The sequence below is a fragment of the Eublepharis macularius genome, chromosome 5, assembly GCF_028583425.1.
Source record: "Eublepharis macularius isolate TG4126 chromosome 5, MPM_Emac_v1.0, whole genome shotgun sequence".
Classification (NCBI taxonomy): Eukaryota; Metazoa; Chordata; class Lepidosauria; order Squamata; family Eublepharidae; genus Eublepharis; species Eublepharis macularius.
In genome coordinates, this window is record NC_072794.1 from 12,942,539 (window position 1) to 12,963,538 (window position 21,000).

The 21,000-nt window shown below is 45.3% G+C and overlaps 1 protein-coding gene and 1 non-coding gene across 3 annotated transcripts in view; one reads left to right on the top strand and one right to left on the bottom strand.

Annotated features, from left to right (window-relative positions):
* Window positions 1–4,907: 4,907 nt before the first annotated feature.
* On the bottom strand, window positions 4,908–5,014 carry LOC129331531 (U6 spliceosomal RNA). The gene has a single exon (XR_008597184.1). It is a non-coding gene; the product is annotated as a U6 spliceosomal RNA (small nuclear RNA).
* A 1,293-nt stretch (window positions 5,015–6,307) lies between these two features.
* The window catches only part of R3HDM4 (R3H domain containing 4), a 28,894-nt gene continuing 14,201 nt past the window's right edge, over window positions 6,308–21,000 (top strand). For both annotated transcript variants that reach the window (XM_054981779.1, XM_054981780.1), the window contains exons 1-3: window positions 6,308–6,428; window positions 16,505–16,659; window positions 19,943–20,061. In XM_054981779.1, coding sequence (XP_054837754.1) covers window positions 6,355–6,428; window positions 16,505–16,659; window positions 19,943–20,061 — 348 coding nt within the window. In that variant the 5' untranslated portion in view covers window positions 6,308–6,354. The remainder of the gene's footprint in view (window positions 6,429–16,504; window positions 16,660–19,942; window positions 20,062–21,000) is intronic.

Genomic DNA, 21,000 nt, shown 5'->3' on the forward strand with positions numbered 1-21,000 from the left:
CTGCAATTGGGTTAGGGTGGCAGTGAGCCAAATGTCACTCTGGAGGGCCCGGTCTCTCTCTTTCTCTCTCAACAATGAAAAGTAGCTCTCCACTCCTTTCCCCATGCTACTGAAATAATTTTTTTAACCTTCTAATTACCACTTTTACAGCAGCTTCTTTTTTTTGTGGGAAGAAGGCACAATCACCTCTGTTGTGGGCAAGAAAATGAAAGCGCTTAGCACCCTTTCCCCTCTGCCTGACCTCCCTCACATACACACCTCCAATCTGGATGGCAAAGGGATGTGCTATCGAGTCTTTCCCCCCCGCATCAAAGCTACAATTTGCTTCTTCCAGGGAAGACACAGAAGTAACTGTAGAGCAAGTGATAATGTAGGGTGATGGTGGTGGTGGTTTATTTTGAGAAAACAGAAAATCCAAATTTTCCCCACACGAGAGCTGCAGCTCTTCCTGAAACACTGCAATTTTTGCGCAAGCTGCCATTTTGGGACTGGATCTACCCATTGAACTGCCATTTTGGGACTGGTTCCACCCACCGAACTGCCATTTTGGGACTGGTAGCTCCCAAGACTCTTGAAAAAACTTAAGTAGCTCCCAGAAACATGTCTGTCTTCCCCAGGTGTAGGGTCTGGTGGGAAGTTTCTGGTTCATTGTGGGTTTGTGGGAGGCTAAGCAGGGGCTGGGCCTGAGCCCCCAATCCAGCTTTGTTCAAATGAGGGAGCTGTACTTTGGCCTCGTTCCACCCCTCAGCCACTCACTATCTCAAGAGCTGGTCTGGGCAGGTTGCTCCTACTGATCGACTGAAAACTGGGCAGTTCTTGGAAGAGTTACTGTAGGATGCTACTGTAGGCATCCTGGGTGAGGGACATTGCTTGCCTTTGTGGCAGATCACACACACACATACCCCCCCCCAAAAGATACAGAGATGTGGGGGGCAATCTCTAATGTCCAAATGGCCACAGTCTGGCTTTATCCCAGAGACAGGGACTTGTTCAGAATTTATTAGGTCCTTCTCACTCCCGTATTATAGTGATGCACAACACCCTCTTGTCTAGCAGGTCAGAAAGGCCGCCTGTCCCATCATAGCCACCCAGAACTAAGGAAGAAATCTGGTGTGGGCGGTGGGGGGGAGCTGTCCTCTATTTCCCAAGAGGGTGTGTGTTGGGGGAGGGAGAGCTCCCAGGTCTCCTGATATGGTGGGAGACCTCTCACTGGCAACCCTTGTTGTGGGAGAAATTTTTAAAACACTGCTGCTGTATGTGACATGATGTCACTTCTGGGGGAAACCTAGAAGTGATGTCATGCCGCTCTAGGAATTCCCAGAAACTGTACAGTAAAACCATAGAATTTCTGGCGATTCCTAGAGCAATGTGATGTCAGTACCATTATTCCCAAGTCTTGCCATGGTGCACATGACACCAGCTCCGCCCCCATGTCCCTGTTCCCAAGCTCCTTCTCGATGCCAGGCATGGCCTGGTAACCCTTGTGGGGGGATCATGGCTGATTCCTTGAACGGTACTTGTCATGTGTTCAAGAAAACAAAAACTTGGGACTTTTTCTGAGATGTCCAGGAAAATGATTGTATATCTCTAAGCTCCTGATGAGTCTGGAGGAATTACTTGACATCCAGCCCTTTTCAGTAAGAAGCTTTATCTTTTGAAAAGGAATTGTCATGTCCAACCTTTTTTGTGTATTATTTCTAGAGACTTGACTGTTAATTCAGTCCCCTTGACCAGGAGGCCTCTGTTCCTCTGGGTTCTTATCATCCCAGTGGGTATGTGACTGGAGGAAGGTACAGACTCTGAAATGTTACTGATACAAATTAAGAGATTAATTGGAAGGCCCTGCTGCCCAATACAGTCCTGACCTGGATAGCCCAGGAGAGCCTGATCTCATCAGAAGCTAAGCAGGGTCGGCCTTGGTTAGTAATTGGATGAGATACCTCCCATGAAGACCAGGGTTGCAGCGGCAGGCAGTGCCAAACCACCTCTGTTAGTCTCTTGCCATGAAAACTCCACCAGGGGTCGCCATAAGTCAACTATGACTTGACAGCAAGATTTCATTTCTCTGCTCAATACACTAGTGAAGCAAATGGCATCAAATGCATACATTTGTTTATGTTATTTTAAAGGCATGGATACAAAACTATCAGAAAGATGTATATCAATACAGAAAATAATATGGGAAATAGAAACATGAAGGTGAACAGGTACTGCATAAGCATCAACAAATGTAAACCTACACTATAGTTTCAAACCAGTCCACAGCAGAGCCCACACTAGGTGGTGGTGAACCATAGACCATTAGGCGTTAATGCACTTAAAAGGTTGCAGTTTGGTGTAGTGGTTAAGAGCAGCAGGACACTAATCCTGGAGAGCCGGGTTCTGCTTGAAGCCAGCTGGGTGACCTCGGTTCAGTCACAGCTTCTAAGAGCTCTCAGCCCCACCCACCTCACAGTGTGATAGTTGCGGGGATAATAATAAGATATATTGTCGAAGGCTTTCACGGCCGGAGAACGATGGTTGTTGTGGGTTTTCCGGGCTGTATTGCCGTGGTCTTGGCATTGTAGTTCCTGACGTTTCGCCAGCAGCTGTGGCTGGCATCTTCAGAGGTGTAGCACCAAAAGACAGAGATCTCTCAGTGTCACAGTGTGGAAAAGATGTTGGCAGGTCATTTGTATCTACTCAGGAGGGGTGGGGTTGAGCTGAGTCATCCTGTAAGAGTTTCCCAGGGTGTGGAATGCTAATGGCGGGAGGCTTCACTGTATCCTTCACTGTATCCTGAGGAGGTTCTTTTGCATATGGTTCTTTATGCATATGGTTGTTCCAGTTCTGAAAAACACCAGGCTAACAAAACACCCTATACTCGACAATAGCCCTGCAGAGAAGATTAGCACATCAGGCCCCAATCCATATGCAAAAGAACCTCCTCAGGATACAGTGAAGCCTCCCGCCATTAGCATTCCACACCCTGGAAAACTCTTACAGGATGACTCAGTTCAACCCCACCCCTCCTGAGTAGATACAAATGACCTGCCAACATCTTTTCCACACTGTGACACTGAGAGATCTCTGTCTTTTGGTGCTACACCTCTGAAGATGCCAGCCACAGCTGCTGGCGAAACATCAGGAACTACAATGCCAAGACCACGGCAATACAGCCCGGAAAACCCACAACAACCAATAATAAGATACTTTGTAAACTGCTCTAAGTGGGCATTAATTTGTCCTGAAGGGCGGTATAGAAATTGAATGTTGTTATTATGTAAGTCAATCAAAATCTAAACATTAAACCATGAATTGCCATCTGAACCCCTCCTGCCCTTCAAGGTTCATTTCCTGGCAAGCCAGCTGAGACAGTTTCATAGCTACTTCTCCAAGGACCCAAAGAAGGCTGAAGAGAGAGGGCCTTTTTGGGTTTGTAGGTCTTTCAACCCTCCAGCTCTAGAGATTTAGAAAGAAGGGAAGACACAGGGAGGGTAGGCTGTTGGAGGCCTCAAGCCTGTTTAGGTGGACCCTAAACAGAAAAGGCTGCTGCTGCCTTCCCCAAAGAAAAGGTTGCTACCAGGGCCGCTTCCTTCTGGACTGTTCTAAATTTCCCTTGGGCAGGGATGGTACCATGATGGGACCCCAGTTCTCAGAGGTGTTGACAGAGACAGCAGTCAGAGAGCCAAGCTACAAGTGACACCTGACACAGGTTGGACACTTGTCAGCTTCCCTCAAGTTTTTATGGGAGATGTAGGCATCCTGGTCTTGCAGCTTGGCTCTCCGACGGCTGTCCAATGGATTTTTCAACTGTCACTTGTCCAACATTCCGCCAAGCTGCCTACATTTCCCATCTTTCCCATTCACCCCAGGGGATAGAAAACCCCCATATCCATAATATCTTCTATTAAACCTGAACAATATGCTGGTGAGAGCGTATCCTATCAGTCAGGAGACTGGCCTTGTTAGAGTTTCCGGTGTGCACTTCTGTCTTGAGGCCTTTCTGCTTTTTCAGCAATTAGGAGTCCGTTTTGGAGACTTCCAATTAAGAATTTCAGGATAGGGTTCAAGGCAAATTTCTTCTATGATTGTGGGTGCAAACCGTTGGGGCGAGGATCTTTTCCCCCTTATGGATGGAGCCCAGTTCTGTGCAAACCGGTTCGTATGACATCGCACCAGTTGCTCATCTTAATTCAGTTTGCAAAGTTAACACACCATATTCCCCATCAATTTTCTGGGCTCCTTCAACTGCATCCAGAGATTCTCCTATATTCATTGGAACAATCACACAAAATAAGATTTTAAAAAATCTAGCAAGTAGGTTGCTGGGGGCCCCAGGGGTGTGCAGTGGGTTGGAGGGCAATAGGGTATTTCCTCCTGACTTTAACACATCCCACAGTTTTTTGTGGTACCACTTATTGTTTATTGCCCGTTCCAGCCTGTTCTGGCTTTTACTTGGTCACTATACATGTTTATACAAGCTATAGGTGTGTATAATAAAACCAAGCATATTTTGCTTGGGCAAGAAGCTTTTAAAAAGTTGTTGAGGTCTCTCCTTCCACCCCTGCTTTCTAAATTCCTTCTTAATATGAAAGTAAGTAGATAGCATTTTGACAGAGGCAATAGTAGTAGCAAGTAAGAACCGCAGTTCTTATATTTGGTGAGAGTTAAAGGATCGAGGAAAATACCTGGCCTGTAAAATAGTATAAGTTGTGAATATGGGTGGAAAATAGCATAGCTGATTGCATGAGAAATTGGCTTTATACAGGATGCAGCAAGCTGTGATTTGCATTTCCGTGCATGTAAGCGTAGGGGGTCCTCCATCTTTCGATCCTTGAGGGATTGCAAAAAACAGAACGCCTCTCAAATTTGCAAAACAGAGCAGCATACAGAGAATGCAGGAAAATATTTGGTTGGCCGAGAGGCAAAATATGGAACGCTTCACGAATTTGCGTGTCATCCTTGCGCAGGGGCCATGCTAATCTTCTCTGTATCGTTCCAATTTTAGTATATGTGCTGCCGAAGCGAGCACAAACTGACGGTTCACTCTATAGGTATTTAAAGGTTTTTGACACAAGTATTTCAAGGTTATGGTGAATAATGTAAAAAGTGTATGACTTACTTTTTACTGATCTAATATTTAAATACTCACACTTGTCAAGTTTTATTCCTTTTAAGCTTCTCACGCTTCAAAAGTTTTCATTAGAATACAACGCTCTCTGAAAATAGTGGGTATTCGCCACGTTGCATTCTGGGAGTTTTTACGCAAATAAGCCGCTCTGGACAGGAAGAAAATCCCTTTGCTACCTGCCCACGTGTCACTGGGCGGCCCGCTGCAATGGGACCTCGTTTGCACTAAAGTACCCGGACGGCTGTGGAGATACGTCCCAGTGAGGATTTGCATTGGTCTGCCCAGAGCATCGCCCCAGGCTCGGGTTGCCAACCTGCAGGTGGTGTCGGGAGATCTCCCAGAATTGCAACTGATTTCCACGCGGCGGAGATCAGTTCCCCTAAAGAAAACGGCTTCTTCGGAGGGTGGACTCTAGGTAGGGTTAGAGTCCAGTAGCACCTATAAGACTAACAAAATTTGTAGTAGGGTGTGAGATTTCCTGAGTCAAGGTGAGTCAGTCTGAAGAAGCAAGCTATGACTCACGAAAGCTCACACCCTACCACAAATTTTGTTAGTCTTTGAGGTGATACTGGACTCTTGCCCTTTTCTATGGCTACAGACACGGTTACCCAGGTGGTGGCTGGAGATCTCCAGGAATTACAACTGATCTCCAGGTGACAGAGATCAGTTGCCCTGGAAAAAATGACAGTTTTGGAAGGTGGACTCTATGCCATTGTATCCCATTGAGGTTTCTTGCCCCTCCAAACTCCGCCCTCTCTAGGCTCCATCCCCAAAATCTCCAGAAATTTCCCAACCCTAACTCTAGGGCATTATAACCTGCTTGAGGTCCCTTTTCTCCCTCAAACTCCACCCTCCCTAAGCTGCACCCCCAAATCTCCAGGAATTTCCCAACCTGGAGTTGACAACCCGCAATTCATTCTAAGGCTGCACAGACATTTCTCTACAATGCACCCCCCGCTTCCAGCCACACACAGCATCCAGCCACACACAGCATCTGGCGAAGAGAGCTGTGGCTCTCGAAAGCTTAAAAGTTGGTTAAAGAGGTGCTACTGGACTCTGCTATTACAGCATAATAGCTGACTCTCCTTCCCCAGTCCTGGCAAAGAGAGGGCAGCCTGGCAAGGAGGCCCCCTGCCAGGCTTCTCCGCCCCGCCTCTGACGCCACTTCCGGAAGGCGGAGCGGCTTCCGGCGCGCTGGGCTTCCCCTCTGGGCCGGGCCAGGTCGGTCGGCTGCCATCGAGATGGTCGTTCTCCAAGGCAGGGAGGCTGGCGGGGTGCAGGAGGAGGGAGGAGCCGCCCCAGAGAAGCCCCTCGGGTGAGTAGGTCTTTCTGCCCCCCGCCCGGAGGGTCGGCAGGCTGCAGGGCCTGCCGAAGGAGGAGCGGGCAGCCCTGCCCGAGAGAGTTGCCAGCTCCAGGTCGGGAGATCCCTGGAGATTTGGGGAGGAGTGCCCAGAAAGACTGGGGTTTGGGAAGGGGAGACCGCCCGTCAAAGCAGCCATTTTCTCCAGGAGAATTGGTCCCTGTCACCTAGAGATCAGTTGCAATTCCAGGAGAACTGTCAAGCCCCCCTGGATGCTGGCAACCTGGGAGGTAGACTGCCCCTGATCACGCTGCTTCTGTTTAGGCACTCCAGACAGTATGGCTCCAAATCTCCCAGCGCTTTGTTATTTAAAAAGGTAACCAAGCCAGCAGCTGTCGTTGCTTCTTGTGGCAGTGCGTTCCACGGGTTAATCGCAATGGTCTTTTTATCCCGCTCTGTCCTGTGTGCAGATTTCTCCCCCGCCCCTGCAAGTCATAACAGATTTAAAAGCCCCAGTTGTTTTATCCTTTTACGATTAGTTAAGATCACCACACGCTTTACTGTTGTATATATTTTCACTGTTGGCCAGTTTTTTGTTTTCATTGTTTCCTGATTCTCTAATCCTATCCTGATTGTATTGTTGACTGGCTTTCCGATTTTTTCATTTTATTTTGACTGGTTTTCTGAGTTTTTTATTTTATCTTTTTACATTTTGTAAATTGCCTTGAGTCTTACTGAGAAACACGGGCTGTAAATGAAGGCAGTAAATAAATCCTAAACAGAGTTACATCTTCTGACTCGATCAGAATTGATAGACATTGAAGGGAATAACTGGTTAGGATTGCAGTGTAAGTGGCCTACCTTCCAGGAGTGTCTTTTAAATTGCCCACTTAGTACTACTATGCAACTGCATTACATTCTGGAAAGAGATGTCCAGATTTGCTGTCTGATAGTGTGTGTTTTTTTAAAAATATGTAGATTTTTAATGACTGTATTTCTTGCAAACCTACTATGGGCTCTGTCTAAATTTTAATGCAAGTAGTTTTCATGTCCTGTAATTTTTAACTGTTGATTAAACTATTGGATTATCTATCTCTTTTTGTGTTATGCTTTAATTTCAGTCTTGAAGATACGTTTATATAAAAATGCTTGAAGCCATAAAAGGTTCTCCCAACAAAAGATGGCTGAAGCAGTTATAACACTAGCCTGCTTTGCAGGCTGGTTGTAAAAATAACCAAGAGAATTTTATTATCATTTATATAGCCTTGTAGAGTGGGGGCCATCAGCAGGAGGTCAGGAAACAGCCCCCCCTCCAATAGAGCGTGGGTCCAGTTCTTGCTGGAAATCTAGCCCCCCAAAATTATTATTGCATATTATTGAATTAATTGTGTTTATGTTGTGTTTCCCATCAGCTGCTTGAGGTGACAATTTTTGATTGAAAAGTAGAATTGCAAGACAATGGATGATTCAGCACACGTTGGATAATGCACTTCCAATCCTCTTTATAGATCATTTGGAACAGATTTTTTCGTGTGTGGAACAAAAAATCCACCTCAAACGATTGATAAAGTGCATTGAAAGTGCATTATCCAACGTGTGCGGAATCAGCCAATGTAAACCATATGTGCCAGGCTCAGAGCTTGCCCAAGCAGTGGGGTGGTGGAGAAATATTTGTACTCATGAAACACTTTTGTGGATGGAACAGAACTGGATTGATCCAGAAGACCTGACTGGGATGCTATGATCCTGTCTCCTGACCATTATGATTCCCTGACATTCTTTATGGAAAATGGAATATCAGAAACCCTTTATTTAAAAGAAACAATGGAGCTATCCAGAACTGAACTCTTTCTCTTCTATCTCACAATTGGGATGATTCTCTGGTGACGGAGAGAAAAAGGGAGAGAGAATTTTGGAAGTGTTTTGCAGTGCTCCTGGGGTTTTGTGGCTGCTGGATGTTTGTAATTACACTTTTGGAAAGCTGGGTTGGTTTAGCCCTTGTATTTGGAGTTCTGCTTTTAAAAAAACCATCTACAGCTAATAACATTGAATCTGCTAGAAATGAGATGGAAATGGCTGCTTAAAACTCAGGTTTAAGCCTGAATGATGCATGAGTCATGTTTGCTCCGAAGTGGGTTATAGTTCCTTCTAGGTGGGACCATTTCAGGTTGCAGGTGGTTGAAAGTGCCTTTATACTGCCCTAATAAAGCCCTGTATCATAGAAAGCTAGCAGGTCGGGAAAGAATTTTAGCTTATCCTTTCCTCAAGATGCTAGCTTTCTGTGTCACATCATAGCGCATGTCTTGTTCTTGGAGTGTGTGGAAGACAACTTAGAGAATCTGAGCAAAGCTGAATTTTGACAATGCGTGTGTGCTTTTTATACTAACACTATACCCTTAAAAATGTGTATGGGACTTGTATTGCCAATTATATACCTCTTAATTTGTGTGAGCTTATTTCTTTTTTATTTAATTAATTTATTTAATGTGTATGAAATATTTCAAGACTGCTTTCCCCAATACAAAATGCCCACTTTTTTTACATGGAATAATTTTTTAACAAGGTAACTTACAAGTAAAAGTTAAATCTTAACTTCAAACTAAGAAAATAAAACACAGATACCCCACCAAAAGATACCTGAAATAATCAACAAAAAGCATTATAATCTGCAATATAATTTCAACTATGCTGAAAGGAGCGCCCTAAATAGCCTCAGATACAATCTTGACATTATGACCAAGCTGATAAAATGGTGTCATTGTCATTCTGGACTATATAATAACATTCAATATACAAGAGACAGGTTTCCAGTACTTGTTTGACTCTTCCTAGCATTCCTCAGACCCCACAAAGGAATGCCAGGAAGAGTCGACCAAGATCATGAAGAAGCTACCAACTCACGTAAGAGAAGCAAATGATGGGGAGACACCCTGTGACCCTTCGCCCGGACTTTCTACCTGATTCCCAAGCTATGTAAACTTGTTCCAAGATGCCTCATAGTCTCAGGCAGGGCTTTGTTTCAGTTGGAATGGGTGGAACGGAGTTCCGGAACCTCTTGAAAATGGTCACATGGCTGGTGGCCCCACCCCCTGATCTCCAGACAGAGGGGAGTTTAGATTGCCCTCTGCACCACTGGAGCAGCGCGTATGGCAGTCTAAACTCCCCTCTGTCTGGAGATTGGAGGGGGGGGCACCAGCCATGTGACCATTTTCACCGAGGGTGATTTAAACTTTTAAACCCCCCCCCCTTTGTTCCAGCTGACCCAAAGTGACATCATTGGCCCTGGGAGCATGCGTGCACTTTGCAGTGCACATGTGGTACCAGGGGCACCACCTCCCGCCAAGAGTTGCCCCTTGTGCTGGCAACCCACTGAGTTTCACCACCTCTTTTCCCAGAAAAAAAGCCCTGGTCTCAGGTATTGGCACTATCACTACGAGGGTGTCTGGCTATATGGACTCCATCCTGAGGCCTTATGGCATCAGTTACATATGAGGCACAATTGACTCTTTCAGGAAACTGCAGTCAATTGACAGACTCCCAGAAAACTCCATATTACCAACCACGGACATTGTGTCTCTATACCAACATCCCCCCATAAAGATGGACTACAAGCCATCAACAACATGATCTCCAATGGTGCCACAGCGAACGTGTCTACCAAATTTTGCTTATTTGTCATCAACCACAGCTAATTTGAATTTGATTAGCAGTTTAGGGCACAGCTTTGGGCTCTGCATGGCACTACAGTATGCAGACCTTTTTTATGGCTGACTTAGGGCAGCTATGTCTGTTCATTCCTGTCCTCTACCTAGGATTTTTTGATGATGTTCTCATCATCTGGACTCATGAGAATGTAACTATATAGAGATTCGATTAGAACTTAAACAGTTTCCTCCCCAACTTCTCTATGGACCTTATACAAAACCCACTGACTGCTAAGCATGCCTGCCTGACTTCAGCCCTCATCTGGAATGTAGAAAGCAATCCACAATCTATAGCAGGGGCCCCAAACCTTTTACAGCCTGCAGGCACCTTTAGAATTCTGACGCAGTGTAGATCCAGAGGAGTTAGCCCTGTTAGTCTGTAGTTGCAAAATAGTAAAGAGTCCAGTAGCACCTTTAAGACTAACCAACTTTATTGTAGCATAAGCTTTCGAGAACCACAGCTCTCTTCATCAGATGCATCGTCAGATGCATCTGACGAAGAGAGCTGTGGTTCCCGAAAGCTTATGCTACAATAAAGTTGCATCTGACGAAGAGAGCTGTGGTTCTCGAAAGCTTATGCTACAATAAAGTTGCATCTGACTAAAAGAGCTGTGGTTCTTGAAAGCTTGTGCTACAATAAAGTTGGTTACTGGATTCTTTATTATTTGACACAGTGTAGTGGCTTCAGCCACAAAACGGCTGCCACAGGAGGCAGAACCAACCAGAAAATGGCTGTTGCAGCTTACCTTTAGTCTCGGAGTGACTTGCGCGGTGGTAGCAGCTGCTGCCAAAGCAATGTTTTAAAAAATTTGCACAGCCAACGCTGTAAGAAAGTGGTTTGAAGAGCTCCATCAGTAAAAGGATAAAGAGGGACTACAAAATTTACTACTATTACTGTAAACAGTGAGGGACAATAGACTTCATCACTACTATTGCTGTAAGTATGATCCTGTTGGGTAGTTCTTACGTTGTTTAATACATCAATCACCAAATTTGCTTGTATTCTTTTTCAACATTGTTAAATCTTTAACCCTTTCTCTTCATTCTTTCTTCCTCTTTTTTTAAATCTTACAAATTGCACGTATATACTCATTACATGTACATTGAAATGTCATGATATGGATTGTACCGACTCACACCATGTAATCCGCCTTGAGTCTTAGCGAGACAAGCGGACTGGAAATGATGTAAATAAATAAATCATCTCCAGTGGCCAATCAGAAGCCTTGCTGGGCAAAAGTGCCATCTGGCCCCGTCTATTTCTAAGAACTCTTAGCAGGCACTAGAAAAGATGTCGGCAAGCACCATGGGGCGCATGGGCACCACATTGGGGACCCCTGGGCTGCAATCAAGCACAGTGTTACAGTCGCATTTGTGGCGGTCCCCCCTGACCTGGAGATTTACAAAAGACATAATTTTTTTATTACAACCTCCCAGTATAGCAAAGGAACAGATCTGCAAAGCCAGCCTAACTACAAGATAGAGCCAAAGGAGGCAGGAACAGATCGCCCCTGCTCATCTCCCACAGCAGGCCCTGCCTTGCTTACAGACACAGATACCCCAACTTACTTACTTGTTTTTTTGTTTGTTTATGTCATTTATAGTCCACCTTTCTCACTAAGACTCAAGGCGTATTACACAGTGGGAGCTTAGTACAATCAATATCAAGTACATTTCCATACAGTATCAAGGACATATTTTTATAAACAATGCCATAGGGTAAATATAAGCAAGTTTACAAAGACATAGCATTAGCAAGGATCCAATACAGAGTAGAAGAAATGCTGAAACAGAACATAATGAATTCTAGGACTGACAATAGACAACATTTGACAACATGAAGTACGATAGTGCAAAGGTGTACATATTTAAAGCAGCAGATATTATGTAAGACAACATGGTGAATAAAGATGGGCATGAACCGAAATACAAACCAAAATTCGTGACGAACCAGGCCGGTTCGTGGTTCGTGAACCACTGGTTCATCAGATCCCATTTCTGACGAACCACCATGAACTTTAAGCTGGTTCATTTGGTTTGTTTTTCAGTTCATCGCTGCAGACAGCCTGGTGCTGATCAGTCAGTTTCCTAGGCAACAGGGGATGGACTTCCTGCAGACCTTCTGCTGACCCGGAAGTGACCTTCTGCTGACCCAGAAGTAGTGATTTGCTGGCCCGGAAGTGACATTTTCATGAACCAAAATGAACCGATTCGTGAACCCGGGCAGGTTCATGAAAGTTCGTAGTTCGTGGTTTGTGAAATGTGATGAACCACGGACTGCATGGTTTGTTTTTTTTCTGGTTTGTGCCCATCTCTAATGGTGAAGTCTATGGTCCCTAACTCATTAGTGAAGCATCTGAGACTTCATCCCTATAACAGAGCCTTCCTATCTGAGTAAAAAGCCTGCTTGAATAATTCTGTTTTGCATCGTTTGCAGAAAGCCAGGAGAGTGAAGGCTCTCCTAACCTCCTCAGGCAGGCCGTTCCACAGAGTAGGGGCCGCCGCAGCTTCTCACCTCCAGCAATGGACCCAGAAACCTGGCAACAGGCATAGAGGCCAGCTTATTCTCCAGTTACACTCAGGCAATATTATTATAGGCTCATCCACTTGCATATTGTCCCATTTAAAATATTTTTATTTATATCATTTATAGTCCGCCTTTCTCACTGAGACTCTAGGTGGATTACATAGTGTGAGATGAGTACAGTCAATTTCAAGGACAATTCCATAAACAATGCCATAAACACAATTTTACAAAAACATAGCATTAGCAAGAATCCAATACAGAGTTGAAGAAATGCTGAAACAGAACATAAGCAATTCTAGGGCTGACATTAGACAACGTGAAGCACAAATAGTTCATAGGAGCACATATTTAGTACTTCACATTTAGTGGTGAAGTCTGTGGTCTTTAGCGAAGCATCTGAGAGCCACTCCCTACAATACAAAAGCCTTTTTGAATAATTTGGTTTTGCATATGGGAAGGAAGAAGGAAGCAGGGAAAGGTGAGGATATGGGGGTTGTGTGGAAGAGAAAAATTGGAAGTAGTGGGGTAGAGAATACTGGGGGGAATGAGGCGCCCCTGCTAATCCTTGTGGGTTTCCCCTGCACAACTGGGCCTGGCCCACTGGCTGGCCCAGTACAACGGCCATAGTTTTCTAGGTAGAACCTGCAGAGAGGGAAAGCTGAAGGTAGGAAAGCAGATGAAAGTAGGTTATCTGTTGGGTGGAAAAGAAGCAGGGGGAGAGGCTACGAGGGCTTTCATGGAAGGGAAAAAGGAAATAATGAGGTTAGAAAAAATGAGATGCCCCCTTGCAGGTCCTTGCGTGTCTGCCGCTTATAGTTCTCTGGATCGGACACGTTCATCCTCAGTGTTAGGGAATTTTTAATCTCTCATCCATTATGAGTGCTATTGAAGCAGGCCTACACACACTCGGGGGAAACATTCTCCCTTAGCTAAGCAGTTAGAAAGTCAGGGTAACCTTACAAGAATGTCAACATCTCTTATTTTCCTTTCCACTTATGACAATATAGCCTTGGGAAAGCAGTCTGTAAAAACTGAAGGCGCCAAACCTTTTTACGTGTTTATATCAAGAAGTATTTACTGTCTTGTCATCCGGACCCATCAGTGCCATAATTCCTAAAGACAGCATTTCCGAGACTTGTTTGTATAAACCCTGTGTTAACCTTTGATCTTTTATTCTGTAAACAATTAGCTGTAATAAGTATATAAGACTCTCTGCTGTTGACTATTTTTTTATGCATATGTGGGAACATGGCAACGCACCTGGGGCTGTTTCCACACATCTTACCTGCCTGCGGGACATTATGCAAAAGACCCGGAAGACAGCGTCTTCTCATGTAAAATCGTGCCAGGAAGATGCTGTTATCCGGGAGTTTTGTGCAAAATCGCGTCTTCCTGGCGCGATTTTGCATGAGAAGACGCTGTCTTCTGGGTCTCTCATACAATGTTCCACAGGCTGGTAAGATGTGTGGAAACGGCCTGGGTTTTGTTATAATAAAACTCATTTATCTTTATGGATCACTGGTGTGGAGTGTCTTAGTTAATGCGGGCAACGGCTGTTGGGAAAAGTAACCTGAATGCAGAGTACCTTTGGGAAATTTTTCCTTTAACACTCAGCATTATTGTGACGTCATGCCTAGTCCTTAAAGTGCTAAATTACGATGATGCTGATGATTAATAGCAATCCTTTAGTGTTAACGTTAGTAATGCAACATTAATGTAATGATACAAATTAATGTATTTTTTTAATTAAAGCATACCAATACTTGGCAATATGTAACTCAACTCATTTTTGCTACTTGCGGTGTGGAGGGCAATCTAAACTCCCCTCTGTCTGGATATCAGGGGGTGGGGCCACCGGCCATGTGACCATTTTCAAGAGGTGTCGGAACTCCGTTCCACTGCGTTCCCGCTGAAAAAAAGCCCTGCCATGTGGACATACTACCAACATTTGGCCTAATTAGCACTGATTTACACAGTACTGCTGGTGTCCTAGGCAAAACAGTGTGGCCTTGTTGGTCTCCTAGGTGAATCGCTACAGACTTTAGCAGACATGGCAGTCTTAATTCACAGCAGAATTTTTATATTGAAGATTACTATTGTTTGGAAACGCCTCTAAATAGCTGAAAGGGAAGTACTATTTTACTGAGTAGTTCTGTTGGAGAGAGCTGACAGGTGGGGTGTGGCCAGATGTGTGTTGGTGGGGGCTGCAGTTCAGTGGTCAAGCATCTGCTCAGCATGCGGAAGGTCCCAGGTTCAATCCCTGGCAGTAGAAAGGACCAGGCTGTAGGTGATGTAAAAGAACTCCACCTGAGACCCTGGACAGCCTATGCCAGTCTGCGAAGACAATCCTGACTGTAATGGACCAGGGGTCTGATTCAGAATAAGGCAACTTCATGTGTTCATGTGCTAACATGTACCAACAATGTCCTTCTGCTGTTAACATTGGTCAAACATTGGTTCCTGTGTGAGAGAATCAGTGACCACAAATGAGACATAAGAAGTCACAACGTTCAGAAACGAGTGGGGAACCTTTTCATCTTCTTGGACATACAGTTACAGCTCTGAAAATCTCTGTTCTACAACCCCACTCTCCTGCAAAAAACCCTTCAAAGGGAATATACAGTGCGGAAGTATAGAATTAGAGCTCAAGAAATTAAATGCTGCCTGTCATCCTGGCTTAAATGGGGATTTAGATTTCCTGCTTATTATAATTTTTAAGAGCTCTACAGGGCCCAGTTTTAGAAACTTTAATTGCCTCTTCTTGACCTACCTGCTACCCTTTAGTGATGTCAGTTCATTTTCTTATGCTTCAAATACCTTCTTCCTCAATTAGTTGTTGTTTATCCTACTTCATTACTATTTTGTTTGACCACATCCCATGACAGGGCTGGTGGCTCTGACTTCTCTCATCATCCATTATGTATAACAGCCTAATCCATTCCAGTCTCTTGCACAGAGATCCACGCCTGAAAGATTCATGGCAGGATTCAGTCCAAGCCTCTCTCTACCCACTACTCCAATCGTCTCCCTTCCCCAGCAGTAATTTTCCCTAGGAATATATGGAATATGATTTCCTCCTCACAGCACCTAAAGAAGCGAGCCCATAGAAGCTCCTGTTGGAATAAATGCTGTTCGTCTGTAAAGGTGCCACTGCGCGGCTGTGTTGTTGTTCAGTTTACATCTCAATAAAAGCCCTGGTGAATAAAATGGCCTTGCAGCGCCTTCTGATGGTTTCTAAAGTCAGTGGCCTATCGCATCTCCTTAGAGAGTTTGTTCCACACAGTGAGGGGAGGTATGGGGTGAGGCAAGGGCTCTGGTTGATGCCAGGCCAGCTACCTTAATTAGGGGAACTGCTGTTAGGTAAGAACCCGAAGGCAATAGTTGGTGCATGGGCACATATGGGAGGAGGCGGTCTTTCAGATATGTGGGCCTCAGGCCGCAAAGAGCTTTAAAGGTCATAAGCAGTGCCTGGAATTGGACTCAGAAACAACCTGGCAGCTGACCATAGCTGTTTCAAGATGGGTGAAATACGATCCTAATAGCTACCCCCTGACAATAATGGGGCGGCCATGTTCTGGACCAGCTAGATTCAAGGTTGTCTTCAAGGGCAGCCCAACGTAAAGTGTCTTGCAGTAATCCAGCCACATGATTACAGGCATATGTATCAGTATGGCCTGACCAGCTAAGTCTAAGAAGAGATTGCTGGTGAACCAGGGGCAGCTGAAAAGTTATTTTTGCCACTGCACCAACCCGCTTTTGCTGTAACCATTTGATGTAAGAGAATAATACGTTGGTTTCTTTTTCTAAGTGCCAAATTAACATTTTTCTTCCTCCATCTGTTTGCTTTTGTCTCTCCACAGGAGGATTGAAGATTGTCTGCCACCTCTGGCCAATTCCTCCACCAAGAGGTTCTCCCCAGCCAAACGGAAACAACATTACATTAACCAGGCCATTCGCAACTCGGACCTCATTCCCAAAGCCAAAGGACGCAAGAGCCTCCAGCGGCTAGAGAACAGTAAGAGGCCTGTACATAGGTGCCTTTTCCTAGTTATGGACAGAGACTCTGTCACTTCCCCTGTTGCTTTTACAAAGCAGAAGGTATTCAGAGGTAGACTCTGAACATGAAGGTTCTATTTAGCTCTCACAAGGGTATAAAAAGAGTCCTGCTATGTGAGTCCAGATGTTTAGAGGAAGGCCTTTAAGTGAGGCATGAAGGCCTTAGGTCTCCCCGGTATTGCCCCCCTCCTGAACTAGTATTCACTTGTAGCCTGCTTCTGAACAAAGAAGTTCCATTTGACTCATATGGTGAAAAGCCATTGACAGATCCATTAGCCTCTGTACATTTTTCTAGCCCTTTTAAAGTCATCTCATCTAACACCCATAGCTGCACCTTGTGGCAGTGAGTTCCGCAAGTTATATGCATATCATTTGAAGGTTATTCTGCCATGGAGCTACTTGCCATCTACTTCAGGGGATTCACTTTCTCTGCTGCAGGCAAAGTTTTCTAAAGCTCTGTCATTTCTCATCTCCCTCACTTTATAAACATGTCTAAAACCAGAACTAAATTTTTGGGAATCCAGATGATTTTGTGAATTTGCCTATTGACTTGGCAACTCCCTTTGGCTCCCTGGATCATGCTCCATCATCCTCCAAAACTCCCTTGCACTCCCACAAGGCTTCCATGGAAGATCTTCTTAGCCTGGGCCTCATATACTCCCAAGGACTGCCCCATCCCAGGTGAACTTGTAGGGAAGCTTTGCTTGTCCCATTGGCATTTCCTTGCTATCTCTTCCTGTCAGCAGTTGAGATCAGTCTCTGCCCATTTGAAGAACCTTCTTGGTGGCTGCCCCTTCTTGATGCGATAGCCTTCTGAAACATATGAGATGATCAGGTCGTCTTCAGAGCTATTTGAACAAGTATTATTTGGTACGCTTCTGTCAGTTGCTCAGGGCTGTACTTTTGAAGGGGGCCTTTTTGTCCAGGGGGGATTAAGATCGAAAGGGTGGTTTTCTTCTCTGCGTATCTGTCGGGGTGTGTTGGTGATTTCTGTCTGTTGTGATGGATTTTAAATTTTGTAAGCGACCTTGGATCCAGAGGGAGAACGGAGAGAGGGAAACAATGCGGATAAAGATGGGTTGTGAATAACTAGCCTAGTTCAGTGGGTGTGCAGACCGCACAAGGTAGAGAGAGGATCCCTTCCCACGTGGTTGGGACCATTCAGGCTAGGAAGCAAGGCAGAAACAGGAAAGCAGCCCCTTCCAAGGGGCTGAAAGGGATGGGCATAATAATAATTTGCATTGAGGCCACGATTGGTCAAAGCAGAGAGATGTTAGCCATCACAGTCAGAGGAATACTTCTGTAATGGTGTCTCTACAAGTTTAAATAACGGCCCCTGAAGAAGCCTTTATTGCGAAATAGTGGGAGCTGGCGATTTGTTGGGCCAGAACCGGGCCAGCACCGGGGAGGCTTGGCTGTCCCCCCCCCCTCCGCAAATTGCAGTTGGAAATGGACGAAATATCGTATTGATGGTGTGAATCTAAGAGGGTACTGTGACCCGAGTAAAAGTAGAGACTAAACCCACCATTGTGACATCTTGTGGACCTTCTTGGACTGAATTATTGTCGCTTGAAGATGTATTTTGTATTTATACTGTGTTCTTATGAAGTGACTATTTATTATTGATGTTTATAGGAACTGATACTGCATTTGACTGTATTTTGATAGTAATTTTTATGACATTTATTGAGCACGTTTGAACTTATTGCACTCTGAGTAAAATTGTTTATAGGAGATTATTGCATTTATTGTAAGAGGGAGATTTTGTGTTTGTAGTATTACTGGTTCCCCCTCTAGTGCCTCTTTTTGTTAGAGCGTGGGGATGTATCTTTTCCACACTGTGACACTGAGAGATCTCTGTCTTTTGGTGCTACACCTCTGAAGATGCCAGCCACAGCTGCTGGCGAAACATCAGGAACTACAATGCCAAGACCACGGCAATACAGCCCGGAAAACCCACAACAACCATCGTTCTCCGGCCGTGAAAGCCTTCGACAATACAGCAATAATGACATACTTTGTAAACAGCTCTGAGTGGGCATTAAGTTGTCCTGAAGGGCGGTATATAAATCAAATGGTGGTGTTGTTGTTATAGGCGGGCATTCAAGAGGTGCAGATTCCCCCATGGCTGCATTTCTGTGACGAAAAAATGGAAGAATTTCTGTGCTGTGCCAATGATTAGGCTGATCCTGCACTGGGCAGGGGGTTGGACTAGCAGAAACACCAACTAAAAACTTGGGCTTTGGGGGTTCGATCCCACTGATCCGTTCCGCTAGCGGTGGTGCTTCAGTGTAGGGCAAGGAGCCCTTCCCTGATGCCAGAGGCTTGCAAGAACGTACAGGGAGCCAAAGGAAAGCACCTGTTGATCAAGGGAGGCAGCTCTTTGTACCTTCTTGTTCCATCGCTAAGGGAACAGATCTTCAGGATCCAGCCCGTGGTCAGATCCTCTTCAGAGCTGTGTGTCTGGATAATTTTTTTCTTCAAACGTAAATAAATATCAACAGGTTTGTGGGGGGTGGATCTATGAAAGAAATTAAAAATCAAAATGGAGGCCTTTTGTCCCAGAACCACTGCTTGATATTGTCCTTCCTCCCCAGACACGTCTTTCCCTAGTTTGCTAAAAAAAAATCATGCATGCGAGTGCCTCAGACTTTCAGAAGATGATAAAAGCGAGTTATCAGGCGAAATAAACACTGTGTCTCGGAGCACAGATTTATGGCAATGTTAACTTCTGTGAACCAGGGCCTACCTTATGGGAAGTTTCTACAAAAGTATTTCCTGTGAGAAATCTGTTTAGCCTTTCAGGTGCCACCGGATTCTTAGTCAGTTCCAGCCTCTTCTCTCTGTAACAGACAGGGTAGCAATCTCCAAAATCCGAATCCAGTGGCACCTTAGAGGCCAACAACATTTTTATATGCTTTCGAGACTCGAAACAGGTAGCTGAAGAAGGGACTATCGAAAGCTCATACCCTGAAAATCTTGTTCATCTCTAAGATACCACTGGACTCAAATTCTGCTGTTGTACTGCAGAGCCTGCATGGCTACCTCCCTGAAACTATACGAATTTCGAGGGGTTGTCCGCATTTATGCTAGGGGTAGGGTTACAGTCCACCATCCAGGTTAGGGGGTTATGTACTCATTTCCTTGCAACTGAGGGTCTAAAATGGCTCCTGGATTTCATACTGCAAAGAATTCAAGCCCCACGTCTCTTGACTGACTCTGTGTTTTTTTTCTCTCCCTAGCCCGATATCTAATGACTCTTCTGGAACATGATGATTATGTCCCTGAAGACGGGGAGCTGGACCACTCGGCTGCCCCGAGCATTTTCTCCGAAGCGTGCAACAACGAGTCATATATGGAGGTATGTGTTATCCCTTGGCACAACATTTCACATCCGCCAACAGGAATCTCCCCACCCCATTTTAGAGCTCGTTCTCTCCCTGTTCGTACGCTTGTGTCAAAGATCAGCTTCTTTGAGACCCGACTTTGCTCTGATAAAGCACTTCCTTTTATGAGAACTTGGCTCTCCTGCAAGCCAATTGCAGTAAACCTTGCGAAACCCAAGTGGCAGCCACTTGAAGATAACCACCTTTGGAGAGCCAAGCGGCTTTGCTTTGTTAGTTCAGGCACTGAGCCAGAACTTGGCTTTGCGTCTCGAGCTTTGTGTCTTTTGTACGGGCAGGAGATTGGTACGGGTGAATAAGGATATTGAATTGTTCGGTGGTTTTAACATCAGGAGCAGGTAATTGGCTCTCCTTCCCTGTTCAGAGCAGGAAGCAGCTGACACCCACCTTGACGAAATATGGGTGATGAAGATTGCAAATTGCTGTGCATGCCAAGCACTGGTTGTTGTGGAGGGCAATTGCGACAGCCCAGGAGGCTGCGTTGTGCGGGGTGGGGTGAGTGGAGGGATTCCAGCTTTTCAGAGCACAGCAGAGGGCTTAGCAGCGCACATGCATGCTGTAGAGCCATGGCAGCTGGTGGGGGGAGGGCAAACTTGTCTGGAGACAATCAGGGCTTTTTTTCAGCAGGAACGCGGGGGAACGGAGTTCCGGAACCTCTTGAAAATGGTCACATGGCTGGTGGCCCCACCCCTTGATCTCCAGACAGAGGGGAGTTTAGATTGCCCTCCGCGCCGCCAAGCGGTGTGGAGGGCAATCTAGAATCCCCTCTGCCTGGAGATCAGGGGTCGGGGCCACCAGCCATGTGACCGTTTTCGCCGAGGGCAACCCACTGAGTTCCACCACCTCTTTTCCCAGAAAAAAAGCCCTGGCGACAATAATACACTTTTTGACTTCCT